General features: G+C 41.2%; 1 protein-coding gene across 1 annotated transcript in view; it reads right to left on the reverse strand.

Moving 5' to 3' along the window:
- unc5db (unc-5 netrin receptor Db) overlaps positions 1-20615 on the reverse strand; it is a 338445-nt gene that overhangs the window by 61481 nt on the left and 256349 nt on the right. The window contains exons 7-10 of the mRNA XM_061730512.1: positions 19434-19598; positions 15453-15485; positions 13540-13725; positions 7654-7989 (exon numbers count right to left, since the gene is read on the reverse strand). Of these exons, the coding sequence (XP_061586496.1) occupies positions 7654-7989; positions 13540-13725; positions 15453-15485; positions 19434-19598 (720 nt within the window). The remainder of the gene's footprint in view (positions 1-7653; positions 7990-13539; positions 13726-15452; positions 15486-19433; positions 19599-20615) is intronic.

The raw sequence follows: 20615 nt of genomic DNA on the forward strand, positions 1-20615 counted from the left end.
AAATGTATTTGGTATAAAAAACCTATAAAATGACTGGATGACTCAAACACACTGAAGCAGCAAACACATCCATCTGAATAAGGCTTTTTGGTCTAGAAGAAAAAAAGACAGTACTTTTATTTATCCAAAAAGAAAAAAGCTGAACACCAAAGTTGTGATTGCACAACATTTTTGAAGAAGGGGAGATGTGTTTTGTTACTGCGGTTATTCAACACATCAGCACTGCCCTCGACTGCTGCCCGACACTATTCATCTGCTGCTGTGTGAAAGAAACCATTCACATGCAAGCACAGAGAATACCCAAGTACCCTGCCTCACAAACAGACAGTTGTGGGGAGCAGAGAGAGAGATGACAGCTAAAGAAGGGGTTCTTCAGAAAGTCTGGAAAGTGAACGTTTTATCCAAACCCAGTCATGTCTGAAATGTGTTCTGACTCGTCTGTTTTCATCAAATAATGTGTAAAGTGTCAGAGAGACCGCACTGTTGCTGCGCAGACAGGAAAATACGTAAACAGTAAACAGTAGATCTTCTTGTTTTCAGTTAAAAGTCAAAGCTCAGCTGTATCATAATTAAATTATTATAAAGCGGACTTGTTGGTGCACTTCCAATTAAGAAAGAAAGAGCCACAATGGTCACTGAGATCATTAAAAATAATCAAAAACAATAAATAATAATGTGGACTTTCTTTTTGAATTATGACAGACTAATTAAAAAACAAACAAATGAAACTGACTTGGAAAAACTAATTGGAGCTGCCATAACAAGCCCTGTGCTCGCCCTTTCCTTCATTTCCAGAAATAACTCAAACCAGGAATGGGTAGAGACTACTGGTAACGTTTGGTGGAGTTGGTCAGTTTTGGAGTACAGATAAACTGCAGAAAAAATGGGTCCGTCATCTGTTTTTACAATATTTTTTATGTTGTTAAACTCAAAAATGTTGCTTCATTTTGCAACACGCTGGAATAAAATCATAGCGGAGTGTGCCAGACATCTGGCATACGTGTACATGTTGCATTAATGCACTTGTGCAAACAGGCATTTATGCAATAAATGTTCAACAGTGCGGGCTCACGTAATTAACATTCACAAGAGTGATTTTAAATGCGTCATATATACAAATGTGCCAGAAACATCACAAAACACCTGCAAATAAGACATAGCATCAAGCTAAATGGCTGTGTTTAAGCTGCTGCGCGTCATCTCGGCTTCCCAGCTCTGACGCGGTTGGCTCAAGTGAAGGTTGCACTCACTTACAAAATACGTCTCTAGATATAAACTGATGATGCTGTGTGGCTTTAAAGCCGCAACATTAGCTGTGACTGATAGACGGGAAACGGCAGCCAGGCTGTGACTGCAGCTTCAGCTGTGGTGGCAGACTAAGAGCAGCAAAAAAGGAAACAACAACAAACAAAAACATATTGTCGCTCGTGTCACAAGGCTTTCTGCAAGTTCATGATGAAAGATTTACTGCTGTTCATGTCAGAGGAATCCTGTTGGTCCAGGCACAGGAGGCAACTGCCAGCAATGCGTGTTTAGTTATCCTCTGTGTTGCACAAACTGTTGGAGCTGGAATCCCCCTACGGAATACTGTTATTGTGTCCCTTCACCTGTTTGTTGTTTTTTTTTTTGGGGGGGGGGCGTATTTGTACTGGACTGATGTACAAGTTTTTGCATTTTAATTTATTACATTTTTCAAGGTGTAAACATCTCAATTGATCTTAAGAAAAAAAGATGAAGGCATTTTTTCAAGAATAGAATGCTATTACAAAAGATGATGCATTGGCTCCCCGTGCGCTTCAGGATCGATCGATTTTAAGGTTCTCTTATTAGTTTTTAAATCTCCTAACGGTCTCGGGCCTTCTTACCTGTCTGATCTGCTTTTACCCTATAAACCCTGGCAGACCCTGAGATCCTCTGGCACCGGCCTTTTAATAATTCCCAAAGTCAGAACCTTGATCCACGGTGAGGCATCATTTCATTACTACGGCCCACGTCTGTGGAACAGCCTGCCGGAGAACCTCAGGGCCGCAGAGACTGTTGATGCTTTTAAAAGACTCACCTTTTTAATTACTGTAGGCTTTTAGCTGATTCCTTTTAGTCTTTCTTGTATACCCTTGTTTTAACTAGCTGTTCTTGTTGTTTTAACCCAAGTTTTATGGTTTTAAGTTGTTCTTATGCTTGTTTTTGTAGGTCTTTTAGCGTGTATTTTAATCTCATAGCCTATCTTATCCTGCTTTCTTTTAGCTTTTATCTCCAGTGTTTCCTCATGGGGATCCTCCATGCTGGGAGTGACTCTGGCCTGCAGGGGTGTCGTCCTGGGGGTGGTTCTGGCCTGGATGGTTGTGGAGCTCTGCACCACGGCTTTACCGCTGTGGTGTGGACTCTATGGCGCTTTATGTAAAGCGCTTTGCATTGCATTTTTTATTTTGTATGAAAAGCGCTAAACAAATAAAGATTGATTTGATTTGATTTGATGATGAGTCTGACATTAACAAAACTGTCGTCTAGTTCCTCTTAAACCACTCCGCTTGTGAGGAATCCTACTATTTTGGGGAGCATCACTAAGGAGAAGAGAAACCTTCAGTAATCTGCAGCGAAGTGTGCTGCGTCTGGATGCTGTTTGGACCTAATGGACAGCCGTCCCTGCAGATGTGCTGCCAGTGTGCTGCACTCGAGAGCAAAAGCTCCTCTGCTCACAGACTCAACCTGAAAGCTGACCACAGCAGGCTAATTTCCCTGCTCCTCTCCACGGCTGCTGATGGCCATCACCGCATACGCAGCCACCGCAGAAGAGGGCTGCAGCGCATCGGCTTAAAGGAACTGCTGACCTTGTAGACAACTGTAAAAGTCCACACCGACATCTCAAGGGGCCTCCGCTCAGTTGGTGGGACATAAAGAAAATGTGAGCACAGACTGGCTGAGACAGCCTACAAGGATGTGGAGGAAACACACACTAGGATTTGGACAGATCTACAAAGTGTGGTGTCCAAGAATCTCCATCTATCATATACTAAGATACTTACACATTTTTTTGGTTTGGAAGTGTTGGCTGTTTTTATTAGGGCCCGAGCACTAACAGTGCGAAGGCCCTATTGTATCTGTAGGAAGTTTTTTTTTCTTTCTTGTTTTTCTTCCGACGAAATGAGGGCCTTTTTGCCCCCCTAAACGTGCCCCAAAAGGCACCAAATTTTGCACGCAAGCCAGGCCTGGCGAAAAATTTGATATTTATTGGTTTGCATTAATGGGCGTGGCCTAATGGCTCAACAGCGCCCCCTAGAAAACTTTGTGCCTCAAGCCCCACAATACGGTTAGACGTACATGCACGAAAATCGGTACACACCTGTATCATGGTGCAACTTAAAGAAAAGTCTCTTGGCGCCATGGCCGAAACCCAACAGGAAGTCGGCCATTTTGAATTAATCGTGTAATTTTGGCGCAATTTATGCCATTTCTTCGGCCGTTTCTTTGCCCGAACCGTAACGTGCACACAGGTGTGTTATACATCAAAATGTGCTTTTCGATCCTGCGACGATGCGCATTACTTTTCTCAATCAAAAGCGTTACCGTGGTGACGATAGACGCCAAAAAGCGCGCCCCCCCTTCTCTGATTGGTCCATATTTGATAGTCCCTACTTTCTGCCATAACTTTTAAATGGTTTGATATAAAGAGTCGTGGGTGGTGTCATCGGACTCGGTTTTGAGTCCTTGAACATAATTGGTGCAAATTAGCCCCGCCCCTTCTTCTGATTGGTCGATATGTGATAGTTCCTACTTTCTGCGATAACTTTTGAATGGTTATACATAAAGACTCGTGGGTTGTTTCATCTGACATGATTTTGAGACTTGACCATAATTGGTGTGAATTAGCCCTGCCCCTTATTCTGATTGGTCGATATTCTGCCATAACTTTTCAATGGTTTGACATAAAGAGTCGTGGGTGGTGTCATGGGACTCGGTTTTGAGTCCTTGACCATAATTGGTGCAAATTAGCCCCGCCTGAACGTGTACAAGGGTGCGAGGGCCTGTTCATCGCTGCTTGCAGCATTAATTTAATTTGTAATGTCTATTTTTGTATTTTCTGGATGCCTCAAGATTTTAAGATTACAACTTTACTCCCGTAAAATTAGAACACAATTGTCATCCTTTCACATCTATTAAAAAAAAGAAAAAAAAGAACACAATTGTCATTACAACGTTATTTTCATGAGATCATAATTTTATGAATACAAAATTACATCTATATTGTCTTGCTTTCAGATCTAAGGCCCTGTACTCTGGTGTATTAATTCCCATCTAACCATCCAGCAACTCTCCATGCAAGGCAATCTGCAAAAACACACATTTAACCTGGGCTGCTTTTGGTGTTTATGGCTCAGCTATGTTATGTGAGTCACACGGACCAAAAAAGTTCACACTCTGGGCCATACTTGGGTTGTGGCATGTGCTGTATGAGCCAAATATGGGCCAAATTTCATGAGCTAGTTCCGACCCACTACACGGCAGCATTGTCAGGGCCAGGCAGGGCTCAAAGGCAAAAAGGAGACGAAAAAAATCAGCCGTATCTGGAGGATATTCAGCCAAGTTTAGCAAAGCGCACTGCCTAAAATTGGAGATGTGAGCCAGGTTTGGACAAGACGTTCGTTGTCTATCTGGTCTTGGTCCGCTATCTAACTAACCAAGCGAGTACAGTGGAGGCCAGCCAGAGTCCTGGGAGAAGGTTCACTGCCAGAAAAACAAACAACAAGAAAAACAAAACTACTTGCTACAGCAGTTACTGCTGGAATAGCAACAGTAACAGATATGCCAATGTCAGGTAGGTTTTAGTGAGGACCCAGATGCAGGAGAGCAGGAGGCAGGAGGTCCCAAAAACTGTGATTTATTCACAAAAACTTAAAGAAGCATGAGGCTCCTTTTAAGAAATGAGACTCTCTAGCGCCACCCTTCGCCACGACGGCCGTTGGGGGTACTGCAGCCAACAGTGAAGCCGGCACGGGAGAACGGGGAGAACGCGCATGCAGCGTCATTTGACGTCATGTGACGTCACATCCGCAGGACAGCGCAGGAAATTCCGGGCCGGAATTGCAGCGCATTTTGCAGCACACAGCCTGTTCAAGGCAATGGAGAGATACGCTAGAGCCTTGATTCTTAACCATAGGGCCGCGGCCCACACTTGGGCCGCGAAAAAAATTCTGTTTTCTACGTTTGGGCCGCGGGGGCCGCGGGACTGCATCCCGACCATGTGGGGGCGCTGTTACTGACTGCCAGCCGGTGGAGGAGGGAACCCAGAGGAAGAAGACGGGGGAGCTCTATAAAAGAGGAGAATAATGCCGCGGCACGTTCTATTTACCTCGGACACTTATCTAGCTGCTTTATCCTTTATTATTTTAAGATCCTTTATTTTGCACAAAATAGTTTTAAATCCGCCAGGATAAGGGATCGTTTACTTGGTCTGCGCCCAGCAACGGGGGAGAGCGAGCGCCGTGTGATCCTTTATTTTCCAGGTATGTTTTAAATTAGTTTAACGGTGGAACTGGTACTCAATAATTTCTTAATATGTTTTAGCTTTGAGGAGAATATTTTTGTGATGTTTTATTAAGTTAAAAAGTATATTTTCTTTGTGTTCAAAAGTAAACACGTGCGTTTGCCGCCATCTTGTGGAATTACACAATACTGACATGCGTTGTGCATGAGTATTTTATTACATTTCGTTAAGGCAAAGACCATATTTGTTCATGTTAATTGTTTAGTTACTATGTATGTAGCAGTTTTTGTATTAAAAAGGTGAATTTCCCTGAGATAAAGTTAATTTTCACAAGACTTATTGAAGGTAATGAGCTAATAAGAAATTGTTTGTTGCTTGTAGGCTATATTATTTTGTAGCTTTATTAAGAGTTTTGGTTTGAATGTATTTTACCATTTGTGTACTGCAGGTTAAACCTAAATTAACTTAAGTGTGCAGTTTACAGATATGATTTAAAATATGGTTTAAACTTAACAGTTTGCAAAGAAGTGTTGATGTAAAATGTGATTTAAAAAGATAACTAAAAGCTCTGGTTTGAGGAAACACTGTATCACTGGCCTGATCATTTATCCTTTATTTTTCCAGTGCTACTAAGCCCAAAGCCCGAAACAGACTCAGAGCAACGCTGGATGCTACTCTGAGAGTGAGCCTTTACCCAATTCCACCCAGACTGGACCTGATTGTGTCTCAGAGGCCCAAGTGTCTCATTAAGAGCTGCAGATAAAAAGGGAATTGTATTTAATATGTATATGAAAGAAAATAAAGTTTATTCTGGTTCTGCCATGCACAAATATAGTTTCATTTGCACTTTATTTCAATTTTATTTACAGTTTATTTAATTTAAAAACATTATTTTGAATGTATTTTACTTTTTATTAATAATAATGGCTTGGTTTTATATAGCGCCCCTTCAAGGCACCCAGAGCGCTTTTTACAGAGACCATTATTAATTCATACACATCCTCACCGGTGGTGGTAGCTACGTTTGTAGCCACAGCTGACCTGCAGAGTGACAGAAGCGTCAGTCGGCCCCTCCGACCACCACCAAACATTCAAACACATTCACACGGGGCAAGGTGGGTAAGGTGTCTTGCCCAAGGACACTACGACAGCCACTGGGACGGAGCGGGATTTGAACTGCCGACCTTCCGATCATTGTACGACCCGCTCTACTGCCATCCATTGATTGATTTATATGTATATATATATTTTATTCTGATTCCTTCCTTTTTTATTTAAGTAAAATCTAATTATTGATCTTTTTTTATTAATAAGCCTGAACTGATTGATTTGTTCTAGTATAAATCAAGCTTGACGTGTGCATGTTAACATTGACATGTTTCATAAAAGTCCGTGATGATCATTTTATTTGTTTATTTGTTTTATTTGTTTTTTGCTTGGGCCCTGGGCCGCTCTGTACTGAAAAAATTGGGCCTCGAGGTCAGAAAGGTTAAGAACCCCTGCGCTAGAGGGCTCATTCGTTTTGGTTTGGAACGCTTCATCTGACATTATTACTAGAAAACTTAAAACGTATACAAATTTTTTTCATAAATCCTGTCTAATCCTGCCTCATGCTCCTTTAACCAAAAACAATGCTAAGCAGGATACAAAACCAGGACTTGAAACAAAAATCCAAAACCTACAAAAACATGACATGGAAAACATGGAGGAGCAAACAGGACGGACCAGCAATGAGCAGGGGAAAGACAAGACTATACACAAAGGTTAACGAGACACAGGTGCAGACAATCAGGGCAGATGGGAAACAGGAAGGTCAAGACAGAACTTAAACACAAGGACATGGGCTTCAAAATAAAACAGGAGGGATACATTACTGGTAACAGTATTAGCCTACTTGTACTACTGGCTTGGAGTATATTCGTTTTTCAATTAATCCATAATTCTTCCAGGCGAAAATTCTGAAAAAATCACAAAAAAACAAACGAGTGGAAGATGTTTGATGTCTAGTGAGGCGAGTGAGAAAGATGCGGGAAGGCTTCTAGGAGAAGTTACTGCAACTGGTCAGTGGTCACTATGGAAACCAAGGGCGTAGGTGTTACTTCTGATTACCAACCCAAAAAAGACTGAAGCGGTTCTCCTCCAGTGCGTTCAGCAGTTCCCTCTGAGCTCACCTGCGTTGGGCACCACCAGTCGCCCTCCGAGGCGGCCGAACATGCCGCTCGTCCTGCTCTGCTCCGTGCCGCCGCCGAAAGGCCCGTTGAGCGTGAGCAGGCCTGGCTTGCGTCCGTCCACGGCGGTGCTGTATTCGGCTGGCGTCTTGGCGTGGAACTCTGCATGCTCCGCCACTCCTAAGGAAACCATAAAGGAGCTCTGAACTTTGACCTTGATGTCTGGGAGGGGGTCGAAGAGCTCCTTGTCTGTGCCGTCGTGGAAGCAGAGTGCAGTGCTGTATGTCTGTCCCACTGTTAAATCTGGCTGCATCGAGGAGTTGAGAAGCAGCGGGTTGCCTAAAGAGACGCAGGAATAGCATAGTCAGTGCTTGCATTTGACTTAACAACCAAGGAACTCAATAAATTAAAGTACCCAAGCCAAGCCGTGGATGTGTTTCCTTAACAGCACCCATACATTATCATAAAATTCACTAGTGTCCCAGATACAGCTGAACAAGGCCAACAGAGAAAAACAAAATTAAAATGCACTTTTTTTGTAATTTATTTGCTTATAAATATTAACGAATTTATACAGATTCCTGGATATCCAAAGGTAACTTAAATACAGCTCAGTTCAGGTTAAAAAGCCACATTTGAGGGGCTCTGAAGCTGACCAGTGTCACTCCAGTTACAATTAAAACAGCATGTTCAGCCCTGTGACGAGAGCATCTGAGGCAACAGAGCACAACCTGGACATTAGGGCCAGGACTCAGGGCCACGGTCGGGGCGTTAGATTTAATTACCAACACACACACAGCTTGATCTCCATAATTCATCTGCCGGAGTCAGCTCCTGTGGAAGCCCAGTCGTCCTCCTGAAGGAGAGGCAGGAGGGACAGGAGAGGCCTGCTCTGTAAATGATGCTAGTCCTTCAGCTCCCAGTGTGTGAGTGTGTGAGTGTGTGAGCGAGTGTGTGTGCAGGCGGGGGTCGGGGCTTGGGTCTTCATCTGTGGCCATTAAATGTGACGATGCTGCCAAACAGAGTGAGCAGCGCACCGCATCGATCTGGCAGCTGTGCCAAGATCACAGCGAAGTCACTGAGTCCTTGCTGCCCAGCTGTTGCCTGGCGAGGGGCGCAAAGCGGGAGGCTAATGTTGTTTTATTTTTAGGAAAATCATTAATTATGGAATGGAATTGGTGATGAGTTTTCTGGAGTGTACTAGTTTTGACTTGTCCTTTCAAATCCCAACTTTTGGATTAGAATCCAAAAGCAACTGCGCTCTTCTTCATTTGTGTAGCGCAGTGAATAGAGGGGCATGTAATGACATTTGCTGTTTAACCACCAGATTTTCAAAATTAACGCTCCTTTAGTCTAATCACAGTTTTCAAAATACATTATTAAAGCTCAAACTCACAATCTGATTTGATCATTTTCAATTAAAAGTGCCCCCTGTTGAGATGTCTGAATAAAAGACAATGCAAATGTGTTTGAGGCTTGATTACAGCTAAAATGGTTCGGAACTAAGCAAATGCTTTTTATCATACATTATATAAGCAATATCTTGTCTGACTGCAGATAACATATTTAATAATAAATAATAATAATGATAATAATAATCTGACCCATAAAAACATACTAAAACCAATAGTGAGCTCAAATAGTTTTTAATGTCAAGGATTTACTGTTCTACAAATAGAAGAGATGAAAAACGCTCTGACTAACTGATCCTTTAGCTGGGACATATGGCAGACATGATGTGGCATCAGTTTTTTAAATGAACAGTTCGAAATGCCTACTTCCCATCTGTTCTGATATGTAACAATGCTAATAGTACAAGTTTGAACCGGCTTAATCCAGTATCAATGTGGTTAACTGGCATGATAGGGCGAACAGCTGTAAAATGACTACAATGTGATTGATTTGATAAATAATATAAGCTCTCAAAGAATGTTTTTGCCATGAATTAACTATTACTGACTTCACATTAACTGGAAGGTGCAGATCACATTCTACAGAGTTGTTATCTAGTCAAGATGCACTAACTGCAATTATTAGGGCTCGAGCACTTACAGTGCGAAGGCCCTATTGTATCTGTAGGAAATGTTCTCAGTGACGAAATGAGGGCCTTTTTGCCCCCCTAAACGTGCCCAAAAAGTCACCAAATTTTGCACGCAAGCCAGGCCTGGCGCAAAATGTCATATTTAATGGTTTGCATTAATGGGCTTGGCCTAATGGCTCAACAGCGCCCCCTAGAAAACTTCGTGCCTCAAGCCCCACAATACGGTTTAACGTACATGCACGAAAATCGGTACACACCTGTATCATGTCACAACTTAAAGAAAAGTCTCTTAGTGCCATGGCCGAAATCGAACAGGAAGTCGGCCATTTTGAATTAATCGTGTAATTTTAGCGCAATTTATGCCATTTCTTCGGCCGTTTCTTTGCCCGAACCGTAACGTGCACCCAGGTGTTATACATCAAAATGTGCGTCTCGATCCTGCGAGGACGCGCATTAATTTTTTTAATCAAAAGCGTTACCGTGGCGACGACAGATGCCAAAAAGCGCGCCCACCCTTCATCTGATTGGTCCGTATTTGATAGTTCCTACTTTCTGCCATAACTTTTGAATGGTTTGATATAAAGAGTCGTGGGTGGTGTCATCGGACTTGATTTTGAGTCCTTGAACATAATTGGTGCAAATTAGCCCTGCCCCTTCTTCTGATTGGTCAATATTTGATAGTCCCTATTCTCTGCCATAACTTTTGAACGGGTTGTGATAAAGACATGTGGGTGGTGTCATCGGACTCGGTATTGAGTACTTGACCTTAATTGGCCTGAATTAGCCCCGCCTCTTCTTCTGATTGGTCAATCTTTGATAGTCCCTTTTTTCTGGCATAACCTTTGAATGGTTTGACAGAAAGAGTCGTGGATGGTGTCATTTCTGATATGCTTATGTTGATAGTTGAGTTTTATGTGAACAGCAATGGCACTTTTTATAGTATTATTGACCTAGGAATGCGGGGGGGAATGTGGCCAGAAATTCCAGGATTTTCCTTGTAATGACTTCATTTGTATTTTATTATTCATAACTGATACCAGCGAAAGCTTCAATTTGAGCTCCTCAGTCTGTGTTAAACGTATATAGATCAGGCATGTTCAGCAAGATGTAGCTGTTTTATTGATTAATTGGTTCCAAACATTTTGATTGCGGTTGTTGGGGGCTCGTTTATGTTACCAACCACCCCAAAGGAGCCTCAACAGGAATACGCAGGTATAGATGATGGATAGATGACTGGATAAATGTTACAAATATAAAAAATGACTATCTTTGGATTTGTCTGAGTCACAGTGAAAACATAAACTAAACAAAAATGAAAGGCATGAGAGCATGTGAGTGTGCTTGAATGGTCATGACAATAAATCCACATTGATTTTTAAACATGACAACTTACAAAACAAAAGTACTGTCAGTGGTTTCATCCTTAAATGTTGAAATCCAAAGGAATTCATTAAATTAAACAGGAAACCATCTATTTCAAGCAGTTTTATTTCAATACACTATAATCACATCATTGCAGGTATCAACCTGAAGCTTCCATTCTTGCAGACAAACTCAGCCCACTAAGCAGTCAGACTCCATAATCCAGCCTGTATTATTAAATATGCAATGATTGAGCATCTGCAAGCGGAGCTTTGGATACACCAGATCCTGGTCTGAGCTGCATCCCACTGTACAACAGCACTCTGCCGCTGACATCCGATCACTGCTGAGTTTTCTCCCCTCCGCTGAGGGGAGAATGATCTGATTATCACTTGAGTGTGCATCTTTACGAATGGTGCTGCGAAAATGGAATGGCAGCGCTGACGTGAGAGAAGTTAATGAAATGTACCTCAGGTTGAATACCTTGAGGGATGGGTTTGGAATTGCGACTCTGATTAAAAATCAGTCAGAAGGAGAAGAAATGTAGAGTGACAGGGTCAGGCCTAACATTCAGTCTGCACTCTGCAGATACCCCGGCAGCAGACTCATCCGGGAGCATTGACGGACTCCTTAAGAGCATTTGGGGTTTTTATTTTCTATCTTCACAGTAACTAGAAAAGAGACAATGACTGCGTTTACATGCAGTCAATAACCCTTTTCTAACCGGAATATTAGCAATAACCCGGTTGCGCACGGCCATGTAAACACCAATAACCCGTTTAAATAACCGGAATTTGCTCATATTCTGGTTTTTAAAAACCCGAATATGACCCCTGGGTTACTCCTTTTCTAACCCGAATATTTGGTCATGTAAACGCCTAACGGGATATCCCCATCAAAAGGAACAGGAATTTGTTTTCTGTGCATGTTCTTTTCGCAAGGAATCTTGGTCTTTTGAGTCCAGGAAGACATACAGAAATTCTCACGCCAGTCGGCATCGAGGAACTCCATCATTACCACCGTTCCCACCCGTCCTGACTGCACCTTCATCCAAAGTGTCCAGGATGGCACAGCTCCGGCTCCATTTGCCATTTCTTCACGTTTTCGCCTTCCATTAATGAAGAAGGCGACGAGGAATAGTGTTAAGTACTGGTGGAGGGTCAGTACCAGCACCAAAGCGCAAAAGAAGGCGACTTCTACTGGGCTGTTCATTATCCGCCGTGCTGCTGTTATTGTTGTTGTTTTGAATTTGGATACAGGAAGAAGAAGCGGAAATGACGGGAATTGCGTCATGACGTTCTCCGTGCATCGCTGGTTTGATCCAGATATCCCAAATGATTAATTACCATGTATACAGGGATAACCCTGTTTGCTCACGCATGGAAACAGATTATTCCGAATGTTTCAGTAACCGGAATATTGACCTTAACCTGAATTTTGACTGCATGTAAACACAGTCATTTCTACTAGTATTAGTGCATCTCTAATAAACTCTTTTTTGAAAAGGTTTATTCCCCTAGAGGACATGTTTTATTTATGTATATGTTTATTATAAGGAATGTAGATGTGAACCATACTACTACACAATCGCCACAAAAGTCCACAAATACAAAATGCCCTATTGAACGCCTCTAAAAGCAACCAGAACTGCTGTACTGTAAGGAGAGCAAAGGAAAGAGGTGCTCTACATTTCACAGAGAGCTTTGACCCGGCTTCTGTGGATGAAATAGGAAAGGAGTGATTGTGGCCAGTGAAAGGCACAGCAGGCAGGCTGTGGGGAGAGCTGGAGACCTGGCCTATTTAAATAGGATTGATGACCTGCCCCGTCCACATCCCAACCATCTCCCTCCCACCCTACCAATCCCGTGAAAAGAAAAGAGGAGGATGGGAGGGCAACTTGACCAACTCCCCGGGCCTTGGGGAAGGTGGTCGGGGTGCAATGTGGACTCTTGTTGGGGCTTCTTCCAGGATGGATCACCTGTCCCCATATGACCTGCAGTAACCCAGAAGTGTCAGTGACAGTAATATGAATGCCTTGGTGAGGCTGCTCTGGAACAGCTGCAGTCACACAAGCAACGGGAGTGGTGCAAAAAAAAAAAAAAAAACTGTAATTGATGCTCTTTGTTCCATACCACCTATATTTTTGCTGCTGTAATGTGATGGAGAAGATTGGATGCTTGACAGTCAAATGTGTTGTCTGAAGGGAGGGGGAGTGGAGTTGTGTTGGCGTCAATCAGAGATTGATTATCTCCTGCTACAAAATAACAGAGGGGGCAGGTCTGTCAAAACTGAAGGACAGGTCCTTTCACTGATTATGGAGGGATAAATCCTACAGCAATAGGGAGGCTACATGCCATTCTCCCAGGTGGACACAAATGCCATCAATCAAAGGGCTGTTCCTGTCACAGAGGTGTTTCATGACGCTGCCTTTTGGCCTTGTGGTTGTTATCCTTTGCAGGCGTGCAGCTGATGGCCCTGTGCCTTACCTTGTCTGGTAGTCTTGAAGTTGAAAGACTGGAAACCCCCCGTGAGGGCCGAGGAATCGATGACGTCCACTCCGTACTCGCTGTGGTTCTTTCTGTACAACAGGACCGCCACCGCCAGGACTGCTACAGCAATGATGCCGGCCCCGAGGCCGGAGTACAGAGCCACATCGTTGGAGTTCTCCATACCTGAGTGGCGAGACACAGAAACAAACAAACTTCTTGCATGAAGTGACTTCATCGTAACTCATACGTGACTTAATTCTCCTGAATTCATCTCTAATGATGATCGATGTTAAAAGGGGAAAAAGTTTTAGTGTGTATCTGCATTGTGTTCTGAAATATATGTGGCTTCGAAAGGGAACTGTGATATCAGAGAAATACATATTTAAAAACAAAAGAAAAATCTGGAGGCGTGGACTCGGAAAGACGGAAACTTATCCGACCTCTGGCTCGCTCCACGTCTCTGCTGGAGGCGCTGCGTTACATCAGCTATTAGTGGCATGACACACCTGAACTGATGTGTGGGCAGCCGAGATGCATTGTGTGGGTAATGTAGGTGCCACGATTCAACAGCAAGACAGCTGTACGAAAAGAAAAGAAAAAAAAAACCCTGCTCTGCTGCATCGACTTTGATACCTATACAGTATTTTTCTTTACAATGCTACTGTAAATAGAAGGGACACTAATTCAAGTTAGTTGTGAGAAGATGTTAAAAGTTTATGCGTAGCGAATGCTGAAAAAGTGATAACTTTAAATGATACACATATGTGTTTGGATATTTTTATGTCTTTGTTTTGCTTTTTTATGACGACGGTCACTTTGCCAAAAAAAGAGGACTAAGGCGTTGTGAGTATTACAGAGAAACAAAGCATCATCCATGTTGTAATAATAAAGACCCACAGACTGTGAAGAAGAGATAAAGTAAAACAGTGGAGACAAAGGTGTGAATATGTAGATGTTCAAGGGCAAACACGGGCAGGAGTTACAATGCGTTACATTGGCTCCAGCATGAAATGAAACAATAAAAGGTGGGAGGTGATAAGATGGAGCTGCACATTTTTCTTATCTCCGCTACATTGTGCAACACGAGACAGGAATAAATGACCATGAGCAGCTGTTGCTCCGTGGTGCTAATATCGAGGGTGATTCGCCATAATACCTTTCAACTGACTATATATATAGGTGAGATGTCTCACAAGAAAGAAAATCAGATCCCATGAAGGCGAGCTAGCGGCCACCAGCTGCTGCTGCGAGGACCAGTGAGGCAAATCGATGTGAAATTGGCCTAACATGGGGATCCTTTGCTACTGTCCAGCTTAATGTTTTACACACAATCATTTAAGCTTCTCTCAAAGCCTGTGAATACACTGGTATAAGTAGGAGTTTTACACTAAATTGGCAAGCTAATGAAAGTACTCAATCTACAGAAGTGCTTCACAATCACTTACCCTGGCTAACTCTGGCGAGTGATTGAAAGCTGCCACAGGAATGGCAGGACAGCGCCATAAATTGGACAAATTAGCTCGTTTGCAATGATTACAACTCATTAATCCTCCACAACAGAGCACATGTTCACTTGTCACAACCAATATATCTCCTGGATGAAAGTAGAAACACAGCTGTGTAGTCACGGTTGTCATAAAAGCCAGGGACTGAATAATGACATGAATGCATAATGAGCATTTGCTGGGTTAATACGGCAGTTGCTCAGACCAAGGGGAACTAAGCGGTAGTAATTCATGATGTTTCTATTTCTAGTGTGTACTGAGAGCACAGAGAACTGTCATTCCTGTCTGCCTGTGCTAAACTAAATCATCTTTTGTCCTTCAAAATCAGGACATATTACAGATAAGCGACAGGTGGGGGCAGAAAAGAAGAAAAGAAATGAAAGAAATCCACAAAGGAAGACTCACTTTGAGGTTTAACATCATGTAGCAGCTTTCGATCTGCAAAGACAGAGAGATAGGATGAGACAAAGAGTAGAGGAAGGGGTGATTATCGTCCAAGCCTAGTGTGAAGTGACCATTAAGTGAGAACGGCCTCAAGTGCAGCAGTCTGAGCACAAGGGAGGATTCATTTGCGAGGGATGAATCACACACTTTTGTACCATACTATCGATGGATTTCATGAAAATTAAAATGACATTTTAACTAAATGAAAAATGTTGTTGGGCAGTTGTTTAGTTGTTTACTAAAATATATATGATCTTTGTTCTTTTTCTGACAAACACCAAATGCCAGAAACACATGGAATATATATATATATATATATATATATATATATATATATATATATACTGTATATATATACATACACACACACAGGACTGTCTCAGAAAATTAGAATATTGTGATAAAGTCCTTTATTTTCTGTAATGCAAAAATGTCATACATTCTGGATTCATTACAAATCAACTGAAATATTGCAAGCCTTTTATTATTTTAATATTGCTGATCATGGCTTACAGCTTAAGAAAATTCAAATAAAAGGCTTGCAATATTTCAGTTGATTTGTAATGAATCCAGAATGTATGACAATTTAGTTTTTTTAACTACATTACAGAAAATAAAGAACTTTATCACAATATTCTAATTTTCTGAGACAGTCCTGTGTGTGTGTGTGTATATATATAAATATATATATATATATATATATATATGTACATATATATATATATATATATATATATATATATATATATATATATATATATATATATATATATATATATACATATATATATATCTTTAGCTATTTAAGCATATGTCACAGTACTTGCTTGTCAACGTAGCGCTCTGGACTACTGTGGTGCAGATTCTCATCCAAGTCACAGCAGTTTTAACAGAATTGTTTTCTCGATTATTGAATACATTTACATCTCGTCTAACAGCCTCATCCAGTTCCAGCGCTTCCAACTTAGCTTTGTGAGAAGCTGAGGTCACATACGGCAATGATCCTCGCAGTGCAGTGATCCAGCATCATTCTCAATTCTTCGCCCCTCCAGACAGAACTAACAAAGACTGGATGAACGTGTCTTCAAGAGGTGAAGTGAAACATCTTCAAGAACCAGAAAAAGAAGTCCAGCTGCGCTCTCGGCAACTCAAACATATCTACATATTTTTGGTTGTATGGTTCTGAAATCCATTATGATTAAAGAGCTTTTATTGCTGTTGAATCCTTGCACCTGACAGCTGCTGGATTGCTCATGCTACACAGTTCTCAATTACAAGTTAAACCGTGTTTTTTTGAGAATTCAGTCCTGTTAATCTGCTAATCATTCAAAAGAAGTTGAGTGTAATTCAAAGCACACTTCATTTTAGCTATAGTGTACTCATTAAGCTTCATGAGGTGTAATTTTGTCTTATCAGGTTTATGTATTCCTCTCCAACTCCACCCTCTTGTCTTTGGTGACTTGTGGCTCCATAAATACCAATAAAATGATGGTCAAATCAAGAATATAAGCCTTTAAAATAACAATACACAGGATGTGACTGGCTTTGTCTGACATCTTTTTCTTTTTTCCTCAGTTGTCTGCATATACTGTATATTAATGGTTAATACCAAATTTGGGAAAACCTGAAAACCACATATATATGCATTGTGACCAGCCCTCCTGACAGTCAATTACCATTATTTATTTGAGAAATTTGTCATCTAACAAGATAACTTGTCACAGATTTATAACATTTTGAGAAGACCGCAGCTGGGACGCATCCTCCAGTCAGGTAGCAAGGCGTTCATGCAGGTCCCGCATGGCTCCAAGTCCAGTGCATTCACCTGAGTGTATGGCTAAGTGATGTCATCACAGTAAATCACTGCCTATATGCTAAGCTAAGACTCGTTAAATGATTAGGTAAATTGGAAAACTGATAACTCAGTTCAACTAGGTCCAGTTCCGCTGTCGCTAGCCTGTACAATGCTTAGAGTTTAACCTGACAATAAGATATGGCGAGTCACGTGACCTCCTAAACTAGGGTTGCCACCTTTCAGAAATAGAAATAAGGGACGCCCTGATTTCAGCAGCGCAGGAGCCAAAAAAAAAGCCCCAAAACTTCTAAACTGAATAAAAATGTGTTTATTTTATATGAAAAAACTAAATGCTTTGATTTAAAGTTTAAAGTGCTTTAATAGCATTGAACTTGCATGACTGTACAGACAGACAACCATACTAGTAACTGAAATATCCTCCTATGTTGTGTACGTCCACATCAGCCAGGATGTATAATATAGCCTACGGGTGAAGAATATTGTGTAAAAGTTAATTTATTTCAATAATTCAACTAGAATATGGTGTAAAAGTTAATTTATTTCAATAATTCAACTAGAATATGGTGTAAAAGTTAATTTATTTCAATAATTCAACTAGAATATGGTGTAAAAGTTAATTTATTTCAATAATTCAACTAAAATATGTTGTAAAAGTTAACTTATTTCAATAATTCAACTATAATATGGTGTAAAAGTTAATGAAAATACGGTACAAATCGCGTCCCGTATTAGTTCAATACGGGACGCAACATTTTTTTCTCGAATAAAGGACAATTCCGTATTTTACGGGACGGGTGGCAACCCTATCCTAATCCCTGTTGCAAGCTCATATACACGTGTGACTTCATCTGTAGATAGAGATTAGTTTGTTCTCAGTTGTTGTTTCGTCAAAAGGTTCATATAAACCACTATATGTCTATTCATCCAAGCAATAATTCATGAGCTGCACTGACTCCGGAATCGTAGGATACTCCAAAACCCTGAAGTTGTCTCCAAATTAGCAGCTACACATTCAGAAGGTAGGACATTGACAAAAGAGAACTTTGTGCATTCTTCCAGTGTCCTTGCCTATTTATATGTGATTTAGCACAACACATACTTTAAGCTGAGCGTTAGGTGAAAATATTCAGTATCGTGTCAAAAGTGCCATGCTAAACTGCAGCTAAATTGGACACATGCTAACCAACAGTGCAGTTGGCCTTTATAGTGTTTCTGTTTGCGAAATTCAGTCTGGGGCAGAACATTAACATGATGGACTAAGTTGACAACAGCCAGAACACATTTGCTAAAGACTGGTAAAGCATCCTGATGCCTGGATCAACATTAATGTTTGTTGCTCTGCAGACTTGGTTGACATGTTGACTACTGCATGTGAGGGAAAGAAAAAAACCTTTTATCGCTTTTCATTGATCCGTCTGTAGCTTTTTGCAGCATCTCACTAATCTGCTGGAGCCATACCCAAGCTTAATGTGTGTGAAAGGCAAGACAGGTCGCCATGAGGAAACAACAACACACTCACAATCACTTATAGGGGTAATTTGGAATCGGCAATTAACGCGATATGCATGCTTTCAGACTGTGGGAAGAAACCCACGAAGGCCCAGACGGATCACGCGAAATACAGAAGGGTCTCAGCCAGCTCCAACCAGACAGCGGTCCGAACCACCACACCACTGTGCTGCTCTGCTATATGACTAATTACAACATAAATCTTACTTTTAATTAACTCTTCTTTTTGTGACTGTCATACGGTTCCACACCTCAATTTAGCTTTTTTAACAGAATAGTCATTCTGACTCTGTAGTCATATCTGTGCTCACACCAGAGACAAAAACCTTTTATTCCAAGTAACTGGATCTGCATGACCTGACACAAAATAACATTTCCTTACAAACATCAAGCATCATGACGTACACTTACACTTCTAATACCTAATATCTGGTATGATTTACAAATGTGAAGTGATGAGTATGCAGAAAACAATAAGTGCCAACTGGTTCAGTTCTGTGATCTGTCTTCAGACATGCATGTGTTGATCCAACATGTTACCCTGTGCATTAATGCGGTAATGGTGATGACGAGAAAACCATGGCAGTAATGATAACCTGAAGGGAGCAAGGCCTTACTCTGTGTACACAGTCCATCTGTGCAGTTCTCCGTGGCCTCGCCGTTTCCTTCACACGTCTTGCCTCGGTGTCTGGGCGCTGGAGAGTTGCATTCCCGGCTCCGTTGCCTTTCACACTGGCTGGTGCACTCTGTCCATCTGCTCCACCTGTCCCAGCCTCCGTCTACTGTAACACAAAATACCCACACGGAGAGACAAAAATGACACACCGTGTGAAATAAGATGGGCCAAGATACAATAGCTCCAGAGGCAGTGATGAGCAGAAGTTTCACTATTGCAAAATTATGATTTATGACTCAGATGAGTGAATCATTTCTTCATACAAGACATTTTCTGCTCGATGAGGATTAGCATGAGTTAGATATCATGCTTGTAGGCAATTTGGATGAGATTAACTGATCTTGGCTAACATAGACGGGATGATTAAGTATCTTGTTTGTTCAATATGTAGAAGAAAAATGTGAACCGTCCAGATGTCGGGGTATTTTCTTGTCATACAAAGAAGAAAAACATAAAACGAAAAAAGGCCAGCACACCCTTTAATGCACCCTGCATGTTTAGAAATACATGTAGTAACCGCTGAGGAAGGCATCACAAGACAAACTGTTTGTACCGGTTTGGGGTACACACATAGAAGATTGTCTTTGTAAAAAGGCTCATACTAAAGTGAGAGCCAGAAAGTCCTGCATGTCATGTTTATGGGTTTTTGGAACGACCATAGATTTTTAGATAATGTTTTTGTGAGATCATGGTGTGTCAGAGCATGAGCATTTCATAAAGCATAAATACTTTTCATTCTTCTTCTTGATTTATATCAATTTTACATATGATATGTTAGTCTGACTAGGCCTGTGTTGAAAAAAGTTGATTCTAAATTGATTCTCATATTAATTCCTAAAAATCGATTCGTATGTCTAGATCGATTTCTTTTCATCATTTACATAATTTCATAAACTTTTGGTATTTTTTTGTTTATGCCCAAAAAAGGAATATTTTGTTGGACATGAGAATAACTGGTGCCATGTTTTTGCCTTTAAATATGTTTAAAGGTATGAAAACATGAAAGTGTTCAGTTATAATGGCATACATTGTCTATATTTCATTGCTTCATATACTGTCTTGGGGTTACATTTGCATAAAATGCTAAAAACCAAATTCTCAAAAATCAAAAACCGAAATACAC

The sequence above is a fragment of the Cololabis saira genome, chromosome 9 (genome assembly GCF_033807715.1).
Source record: "Cololabis saira isolate AMF1-May2022 chromosome 9, fColSai1.1, whole genome shotgun sequence".
NCBI classification, from domain to species: domain Eukaryota; kingdom Metazoa; phylum Chordata; class Actinopteri; order Beloniformes; family Belonidae; genus Cololabis; species Cololabis saira.